Below are 9070 nucleotides of genomic sequence, written 5' to 3'. Positions count from 1 at the left end.
GATCTGGTGCGGTGGGGCCGAGGCGGCGGGTGTTAATGGTTATGGTTATTGATACTGCCTTTTTGCGCGCGGCAGATTTGATGAGAAACGGTGTGCGTCCGTCCGTGTGCGCCGGTGTAGATGCGATGTTGCGGGCGGGTGGGGCTCGGAGGCAATAGTCATAATAGTAAATTTTAATGTGTTTTCATATTCACTTTTATGCGTGTTCTCCGTCTAAATGGCGAATAAAGCGAGAATTATGGGAAGCAGAGTGTTTGGGGGGTGCCGCGAAAGTATAACGAAAATTGCCACGTACCTGAGCACGCCTTCGGATCCTTGGTCTAGGATTCGCGGATTGAATAAAAGTGCACGGTCTGATGCATTGCGCTGAGGGCATAGAACGAAAAGGTACGTTTTTCTCACTTGGTTCCTTTGATTTTTTCCTCTCGTTCCGTCACCGTCAGGTAATGCTGGGAAAGTATGGCGACGCGAGTTCCAGCTCGATGATTAACCTGGAAAATGGGCTCCGGAACCGTGTGCTGTACCACCAGAACATGATGGGCATGAATCTGATGGCCGAGTTCTACCACAACCCAACCGGCACCGTTTCCGCATCCGTCGGCGTTGCTACGTCCCACTCACAGAAGATGCTCAACAGTCTGACCGGAAACATACTGGTGCCTGGGGTGCCAAGCAACCACCAACAGCAGCTTCAGCATAGCAACGGTACATCACTAGTAACACTTCCCTTGGGAGCAGCCGCCACCGCCGGAGTAGCTTCATCGCAGCAACCGTTGACGCTGTTTCAGTGTCAAGTCTGTCAGAAAACTTTCCTCTCCAGCACGATGCTGGTCGTGCACATGAAAACTCACGATGCCGATTATGCGGCGCGCGATGAGACCACCGGCGGCTACATGCCACCTTCCGCGATGCCACCTTCGTCTGGAAACGGAACAGGCAGCAAAACTAGTCCCCCGTCGCTACTCACACAGCCCAACATCAAGAGCGAGTACGTGGGGGGCTCCCGGTCCGGTTCGGTACCGCTCCCTGACGGTGGTCACAGCATCTCTGGCCACCACGGTGGTGGTGGTATCGTCAAGCAGTTTGACTGCCACATCTGCCACAAATCTTTCATGACACTGATGAACCTCAATCTCCACATGAAAATTCACGAAAACGAACAAAAAATGACCGCTCACACGTACTCGCAGACGATCGGTGGTGCCGGAAGTGGAGCCAACAGCATAATCGTGGGCTCCAGTGCGCTCAGCTACCAGCATCATCACAGCCACCACGGCCAGCAGCAGCAGCAGCACCACGTGATGGTGGCCACTACTGTCGGAGGCGCCACTACTGCGGTGGCTTCCTTGCCCCCCGAGGGCCTATGTCAAATTTGCCATAAAACGTTCAACAGTACCGAACAATTTACGGCACACATGAAGATGCACGAGGATGAGTTCAAAAATCGGGCTCTTTATCACTCCTCGGTGACGGCGGCGGCACCCGGTGGCAACGCTAACGGGGTTGTACAGCCACCAAACAATCCGTTCACCGGTGGCACCGCGACACACGGACCGTTTACGCCCCACGTGGCGTCGTCGCCGGTGCAACAAGAACCGGCGAAGGGGCACCGTTGTCCGATCTGTCACAAAATGTCCAGCAACATTATCGAGCACATCAAGCAGCACGAAGGTCAGCTGTCGATGGGCGGCACCAACGGTGCGTCCGCTTCGCCCGAAGGGAGCCCCACCACCAGGGGGACGGATAATGCCACACCCGGGTACCAGATGAACGAGGAATCGCAATCGTCGCAGGGAGATGATAGCGAGAATGGTGGCACCGATGGCGCGGGAACCGATCCACGGAAGCAGCACGAGTGTTTGATTTGTCGCAAAAAGTTCTCCAGCTCCGGCAATCTGGCCATCCACATACGCGTTCACTCGGGTGAGAAACCGTTCAAATGTAGCGTGTGCGGGAAGGGTTTTATTCAGTCGAATAATTTGGCCACGCACATGAAAACGCATACGGGTGAAAAACCGTACGCGTGCACGATCTGTGGCAAAAACTTTAGCCAATCGAACAACCTGAAAACGCACATCCGGACGCACACGGGCGAAAAGCCATACGCGTGTACGATCTGCGGCAAGCGGTTCAATCAGAAGAACAACCTGACGACGCACATGCGCACGCACCAGCTGGTGTGTATGGTGTGTGGCGTTCAGTTCGCGCACCCGACCGATCTGGCCAACCACATGAAGTTTCATAACGACGAAAAGCCCTACATTTGCTCGGTGTGCAACAAAGTGTACCTCAATCTGGACGAGCTGACGGAGCACATGAAGAAAACGCACAACCAGATCAAACCGTACCGGTGTCACATCTGCGACAAAACGTTCACCCAGTCCAACAACCTGAAGACGCACATCAAAACGCACATCTTCCAGGATCCGTACAAGTGCCAGATGTGTTCCCGGTCGTTCCAGAAGGAGGACGACTACTCGCAGCACATGCTCGTGCACACGGCCGACAAACCGTACGAGTGTACGTACTGTGGCAAGCGGTTCATTCAGTCGAACAACCTGAAAACCCACGTCCGGACGCACACCGGGGAAAAGCCGTACACCTGTACGATCTGCGCGAAAACGTTCAACCAGAAGAACAACCTCAACACGCACATGCGCATCCACACGGGCGAGAAGCCGTTCGAGTGTACGATCTGCGACAAGCGGTTCAATCAGTCCAACAACCTTAACAAGCACATCAAAACGCACGGCCAGGAGAAGGACCAGCAGCAGCAGCAGCATCCGCAGCACGTGAGTTGACAGTTGAGCGCCAGCGAAATGTTCAACTGTACGGATCGAGCGGATGCCGGAGGCACCACCACCACCATTAGGGTGGGTCAGGGGCCTACAATAGCTGATGTGGCACCGTCCGCCACGCCAACTGTTGCTTCCGAGCCGGATCGAGCCTCCGTCGGTGAAGGTGTTCCCAGCTATCGGCTTGCGAACGGTCACCACTAGCTCGATGGCGCTGACACCCCCAGATAGCATCGTTGTGCCATACCACAACCCCCCCAGACCGATCATTCCATTGGCACCAGGTCGGCCGCCAGATAGCCACCAGCCTCTGTACAGAAAGTAGTTTACTTCTCGCAATCGGGACCTCGCCTCGCGGGCCCACATTGGTGTCATACGCGCGCGCGCTCTCTCGTGTAAATGTTAAAGTAAGATGAGGAGAAGGTGGAAAAAACTAAAAAAAACCCTCCAGCGGGTGGTAGAGTGCAACAAAACGGTAAAATAAATCGCATCAAATCCACGTTTCTCGTTTCTTTCGGCCCCGGACACGAGTAAATTCGCGAACGCCGCCGCCTGGTTTGGTTTGGAATGTAGATATTTGGTTAGCTGGCAATGTCCAGCAGCAGTTCAAAGTAGCGTTGCTTAAAATGTGTGTGTCCATTAAATATTCCACCGACAGCAGCAGGTGGGACTAGCGTTTAGGGGGGGGGGAGGCGGCGGGTCCGGTACGTTGGCGCGCGCGCGCTTCCAGGTATCGAAAGACTTCCGGTCTCGCGAATTAGCCTCGCCTTTCTATTGCTTCTATCGCGAGGCACGCGCTCAGCTCCAGTGGAGCCGGTGCGTGCCCGGGGGCTGATTCTACATCAAAATGACGTTCATCTCGAACGGGTACTCGTCCGTGGAGCACTGGGACTGCCGGAAGAGTTGCGCGTGCTGCCACGAGCTGCCACCCGAGAGACGGGCCTGTAGCGTAAACTTGCCGCATTCGCACAGCGACGACAGTGCCTGGGATTGGGATCCTGCAATGGCAAAGGGAACGCTTGGGTAACTCTCTGTCGGGACCACGCTCGCTCCCCGTTCGCTGGCACTTACCGTCACCCTTGATGTAGTACAGGTCCACCTTGGCGTTCTCGTACGTCTCCTGTCCGAAGCGGAGCTCGACCTGCTTCACGCGCAAACCCTGCACCGAAAAGTCAAAGTACCACTCGATGCTAGCCTCTTCGGTGCCCTCTGCATGGAACGAAAGCGAATGAAATGGTGCCACAAACAAGAAGTTGTCCACACGCTCCCAACGGTGCTTACCGGTCCGGGCGAGATAGACCATCTTCCAGTCGTGCTCCTCTTTGCGGAAGATGTTCTTGCTCATGTACTGTCGACTTTCCCAGCCGTTCGAAGTTTCTGTAATCCGCTCATTCACCCGATTACTGGAACCTACAAACACAGAACACCGGGTGACCGCAAATGCCAGTAAGCAATCCGATTCACTGCACTGGTCGACGAGAAGAGCACGTACCTTTCAAGAACCGTTCGTAGCGATCGGTGGCGCAACAGTATCGGATGTTGAACTGTCGCGCTTGCACCTCGTCCGCCGTCGGGATGAACATGTAGCGCGTGTTGACCTGCTGCTCGCCCCGCTGCAACCGCCACTCGAGACTGCCCGAGCTGCGCCCTTCCCGTTCGCCGGCCGTCGGCACCCGGCCGGCGCACGCCAACAGCTGAATGCACTCGTCGAACGTTCGGCGCCGCAAGAAAGCCAACCGAGCTACGCCAAGCTTCGAACGTCGCTTGGCCCGCAGCTTCCAGACCGCGTCAAGCAGGAGCGGTTCGCGGCACGCCGTACGTCGCCTCTGGAGCATCTTGGTGTGATCGTTCGAGTAGCGAAAACTAACGTCCTGGACATCGTCCCGGGCGAACGCGAATACGAACGAAATCTCCTTCTTCCATCCGTGCTCGTACATGAGCGGCGCATCGAGCACGTTCTCGCACGGATCCACGTGGATCCAGCGTTGCCGGTGCTCGGACCACACTTCCGTCCACACGTGATCGCCGGTGGAGAATACGTACCGCGCGTCGTAACCGAGGCAGCGGCAAAGGAATGTGAAACAGTTGGCCCACTCACCGCACCGGCCACGGCGCGTGTGAAGCAACTTTTCCACGTCGTTGTAGCGATGGAAGTGGCGCAACTGACCACAGCACCGGTACACCTCCACGCGGACCCCATCCTCGACGGTACTCTGCACCAGCTGGGTCTTTTCGTTGCCACACACCGTGCAGGGTAGCGCGTTTACCCAACGGAAAAACTCGCCCCTAAACCAAGCGGTCAGTTCCTCCACCACCAGATCCTCGTGACTCGGTTCCTGTTCGGTTCCGGTGGTGCGCCCACCCTGCAGTATCCGTCGCCACTGGGCCTGCTTGTCGGTGGCCCGTGTTTTTAGGCGCTCCAGCGGAATCAGTGTGCGGCCACTGGCCAGCAGCAGATCGTCCTCGTACTGCATCACCTGATCGGACAACATTTCCAGCTGCTGCAGCATCGCGTTACCCACCGGCAGCACCCGTGGGAAGTCAATCCGCGCCAGGAACGGTCTGCTTGCCCTGATCGGGGGACCGTTGACCGGCGGATTGGGACTTTCTTCCACCTTTCCAGCGCCGCTGGCCGTTGAAGACGCGAACGAGGTCATGTCGACGTCACTTTCTCCACAATTAACACCTGTGCCGCCACCGTTCGACCCGGTTCCGACGGCGTGCACCTTTCGGGGGGGATTTTTTATCAGCTCCTTCCGCTCGTGTATGTACTCACGGTACTTGCGCAGGTTGGCCAGCAGCACGTTCGAGGGCACGGTGAGAGTACCGTTCGCTTCGATGAATCCGATCCCCAGCATCAGCTGCTTCATGCCCACCACCGACAGCAGCTTCTCCTTGATCGACGGATTCTCCAGCCGCACTGTCCGAAACTTGACGTTCTGTGGCTCGCGTATAATGTTGTCCAGCAGCCGGAGCAACGTCTCGGTCGCGACTAGGTACAGCTCCTTCGGGTTGCTTTCAAGTGCCAGCACGAGTGCCTGGTTAAGTGCCGCCATTTAGAGCCACCGTCGCCCGTCGGTCTTTGGTGCTATTGATTCGCTAATTGATTCGTCCCTGGCCGACCCGATAACGGAGCGTGTGCGCGGCGATTTGCGCGGCGTGTGTGCAATCGGCCAATCGATGTTTATCGTGGCGCGGTGCGGTGTGCGAATTTGCGATTGCGATCGCTACAACGGCATTCGCAACAGCACACTTTAAACCGGTTGCCGCGCGGAGCAGCACACCCGAACGATCGCTTCCGATAAGCCTAGGGCCCACTTTCTTCTGCCACGCACCGCAGTAGCTTCGCACACAATTTGCCTTCGGAACGGATTCGGGACATTGGCAATGAATAGGCAAATAAACGAATCCCAATCAGGCGAGGAGAAGAAAAAAACACAACCCCCGTTTGACAGCTGCCAAACAAGCAACGGCGGGGTTCGTTTAGGTGCATCACAGCAACCAATGCAATGTTTCGCCGGTTTCGGTATCTTTACTGATTTGACGAAAAGGAACGCAATTTTAGCGTCTAGCCATTGCGGTGTGTTGGGGTCCGAGAACCGCGAAAACGAGTTTCCTTGAATTATATTTAAAATTAACTAAGAATCCTTTGCATAGTTTAAGCCACCAGCATAACCCTACACACCAAGGCAGCCCTTGAGTGTCAAATTAAGTGTCAGCTGCGCTGTGTTTATTATTTGTTAGCTCGGGGACAAGGGTACAAAATATTCGTCGTTACGCAAATCGGCAACAAATCCGCAAAGCAAAGTGTACTCCTACGCAGCTGATGACCATCGTTGTCAGTTGACGGGCGGGGGTAAAATTGAAAAGTGCAAGTACGTCCGGCAACGTGTAGAATGTCCATGAAAGTGGTGGCGAGCGCAAATCATGTGTTCCTGTCGCGAAACCTGGCTCAATACCACCGAAATCCGTTGCTGTAAGTTGCGTTCGTGCGCGCGATAAGACACTAACGATGACACGGGTAAATTCTAATGAAATGCGCCATTTATCTGCTTCCACTCGGGGCTGTAGCTACTCAACGTATCGCGGGCTTTTCGATTTTACTCCCATCACGAGGACACGGCGCGAATTCACGCAGAAGAAACTAGTAGGGTAAGTTTCAAGGACGATGACCGCCATTGAGTGAGTACAGGGGCCTTGACCTTGTGCTGTTGTGCTGTCCATGGGCCAAGTTGGCACGCTGATGTGGTGTTCATTTTTTTTCCCCGCAGATATTCAATGCACCAGCTGTACTCGGTAGTAGCGGACGTCGATAAGTACAACACGTTTGTGCCGTTTTGCAAAAAATCCTTCGTGTACGATCGTAAACCTGGCAGATCACTGAAGGCAGATCTCATTATTGGGTTTCCGCCGCTGAACGAAAGCTACACCTCGACCGTAACGCTAAAGGCTCCGACTCTCGTGCGGGCCGAATGCGTCGACGGGCGGTTATTTAACTATCTGCTGACGGCGTGGCAATTTAGCCCGGGCCTAAAGGATATTCCGCAATCTTGTGTGATTGATTTCATGGTTTCGTTCGAGTTCAAGTCGCTCCTGCACTCGCAGCTGTCGAACCTCTTCTTCGACCAGCTCGTGAAGCAAATGGAGTACGCCTTCATACAGGAAGCCGAACAGCGTTACGGTACCCCGGCCATCAAGAGCCACGTGCTCGTATCGAACAAGTCCTAGCCCAAGCTAAGGGCTCGTCCAAATGCGAAAGACGAGCAAAACCCAGATTAGATAGCAAACAAACGATTATTCGCCGAAATGCCGGAAGGGCAACATTGGACAAATCAATCATCGAGGGTTTTTTTTTTGCTAGGAACCTTTTATTCTACTCACTAACATTCAATAGCACTACGAGGAGCGACCCATTGTAACACAAATGTCTATATATATTGTAGAATCCTTCTTTTTTGTTGTTTGTTAATCGAATGCATGGTTTAGTCAATTATCTCCTTTTGTAAATATTTGTTAATTAATGCCAATAATGAACCGTTCGATAGGCAAAGTCATGGAAATGGGGTCAACCTTTTCGGACGAAACCCCGGACGAATAAAATGAAAGGTTGTTTGACTGAAACTGGAATTCTCTGCAATGTAAATTTTTGTTGTTAAAAAACCAACACGACTTCCTTTGCACGAAACGAACGCCATTTGGGAACTCCTGGAAACATTTTAACCCCATTTTAATGCCATCTCGCACCGAATGCCACGAAACATGGCTGGCAAGGACAAGTCCAGTTTGTCTCATGAATAAAAATGATTAACAAACCACTGCAGATGCTCTCCCCCGTTTAAGTGCGCCGCGGTAAGGTCATAATAACTAATGGTTAGAACGGTCGGCCTTCCGAGTCCGTTATGATAATAAAACAAATGCTTACCACAAATTCTTACCACCTTCCAGCCAGAATCGTTAATTGTTTGCCCTTACACAATGTTGTCTCATGTCTAACCTTTTAACCAAAAAGGGCGTTCACGTTTCCTATAATTGTCGGCCAGTTAAAGCTATACACTAGTGACCCCTGCTTGCAAGTCAAAATGGTCCGATAACAAACTAGAGTGGAGCATTCCATGCATCATAAATCATTCTCGTTAGGCCCCTATTGACGGCGTCCGCAACGTACATTCCGTTAGTGTTGGTGGTCACCGTTTAAAGTATCGTGACGCAAAACACAAATCTGCTCACACCTTTGGAGTACACGCCCGGGCCCAAAGGTCCCCAGCAAGTCACCACCCATATCCTTGACAGCTTGACGAACGAGCTTTAATCAATAACCATAAAAAATACGACAGAGGGTCCTTCTCTGACCCAGGTTTTTCCCCGCTTTTCCGTGAACGAAACCTTGAATGAATGAAACAATAAAAAGTAAAACCTAGCCCCCTTCTAGCTATGGGGCCTGCGGGAGTCTAATAGTGGACGATGGAATGACTTTGAATATTGAACATGAACTTATGAAGTCCACCATCACATTGTGGGTAGAAAATAGATGACCAGCGGGAATCAGGTTGGTTCAAAGATCAAGGTTAATTGCATGCATTTGCATGCGAAATCTACAGTATGCAAATTCCTGTTCCTTTCGGTCAGGGAGTACGAACCCCGTCGGAGGAAATGTCGGCCATGCACACCACGAATTTCTGCTTCAGATCCCACAAACTGTAAACAACAGATAGATAAACGAGTGGCCAATTCACGGGGCTATCTCACGCAAACCGTGGAACCATATCACGCCACAG

At 53.2% G+C, this 9070-nt stretch overlaps 3 protein-coding genes across 3 annotated transcripts; 2 read left to right on the top strand and 1 right to left on the bottom strand.

Moving 5' to 3' along the window:
- The first annotated feature begins 1529 nt into the window (after nucleotides 1-1529).
- Nucleotides 1530-3234, top strand: LOC128277451 (gastrula zinc finger protein XlCGF57.1-like). Its single transcript, XM_053015906.1, has one exon. It carries the CDS (start codon nucleotides 1632-1634, stop codon nucleotides 2799-2801), a length of 1170 nt encoding a protein of 389 aa, XP_052871866.1. The 5' UTR covers nucleotides 1530-1631; the 3' UTR covers nucleotides 2802-3234.
- Nucleotides 3235-3417: 183 nt separating this feature from the next.
- LOC128277907 (peptide-N(4)-(N-acetyl-beta-glucosaminyl)asparagine amidase) lies at nucleotides 3418-6142 on the bottom strand. The gene is made up of 4 exons (XM_053016511.1): nucleotides 4288-6142; nucleotides 4077-4205; nucleotides 3867-4004; nucleotides 3418-3793 (listed from the first exon to the last, which is right to left on the bottom strand). Exons 1-4 carry the CDS (start codon nucleotides 5849-5851, stop codon nucleotides 3633-3635), a joined length of 1992 nt encoding a protein of 663 aa, XP_052872471.1. The 5' UTR covers nucleotides 5852-6142; the 3' UTR covers nucleotides 3418-3632.
- Nucleotides 6143-6567: 425 nt separating this feature from the next.
- On the top strand, nucleotides 6568-8957 carry LOC128277786 (coenzyme Q-binding protein COQ10, mitochondrial). Its single transcript, XM_053016312.1, has 3 exons — nucleotides 6568-6771; nucleotides 6867-6947; nucleotides 7067-8957. Exons 1-3 carry the CDS (start codon nucleotides 6692-6694, stop codon nucleotides 7521-7523), a joined length of 618 nt encoding a protein of 205 aa, XP_052872272.1. The 5' UTR covers nucleotides 6568-6691; the 3' UTR covers nucleotides 7524-8957.
- The last annotated feature ends 113 nt before the right edge of the window (nucleotides 8958-9070 follow it).

Source organism: Anopheles cruzii, chromosome 2 (assembly GCF_943734635.1).
Source record: "Anopheles cruzii chromosome 2, idAnoCruzAS_RS32_06, whole genome shotgun sequence".
In the NCBI taxonomy this organism is placed as follows: Eukaryota; Metazoa; Arthropoda; class Insecta; order Diptera; family Culicidae; genus Anopheles; species Anopheles cruzii.
This window is presented reverse-complemented; position numbering and strand designations above follow the sequence as displayed.

What these genes read in the sequence shown, in the direction of transcription:
- LOC128277451 (XM_053015906.1), top strand. Translation starts at nt 1,632, where the DNA reads ATGTCCAGCAACATTATCGAGCACATCAAGCAGCACGAAGGTCAGCTG.
- LOC128277907 (XM_053016511.1), bottom strand. Translation starts at nt 5,851, where the DNA reads ATGGCGGCACTTAACCAGGCACTCGTGCTGGCACTTGAAAGCAACCCG. An exon ending in CTACGAACGGTTCTTGAAAG is followed by an intron (nt 4,206 to 4,287) that starts GTACGTGCTCTT and finishes CTGTGTTTGTAG; the next exon opens with GTTCCAGTAATCGGGTGAAT. An exon ending in GGTCTATCTCGCCCGGACCG is followed by an intron (nt 4,005 to 4,076) that starts GTAAGCACCGTT and finishes CGTTCCATGCAG; the next exon opens with AGGGCACCGAAGAGGCTAGC.
- LOC128277786 (XM_053016312.1), top strand. Translation starts at nt 6,692, where the DNA reads ATGTCCATGAAAGTGGTGGCGAGCGCAAATCATGTGTTCCTGTCGCGA. An exon ending in TACCACCGAAATCCGTTGCT is followed by an intron (nt 6,772 to 6,866) that starts GTAAGTTGCGTT and finishes TCGGGGCTGTAG; the next exon opens with CTACTCAACGTATCGCGGGC. An exon ending in ACGCAGAAGAAACTAGTAGG is followed by an intron (nt 6,948 to 7,066) that starts GTAAGTTTCAAG and finishes TTTTCCCCGCAG; the next exon opens with ATATTCAATGCACCAGCTGT.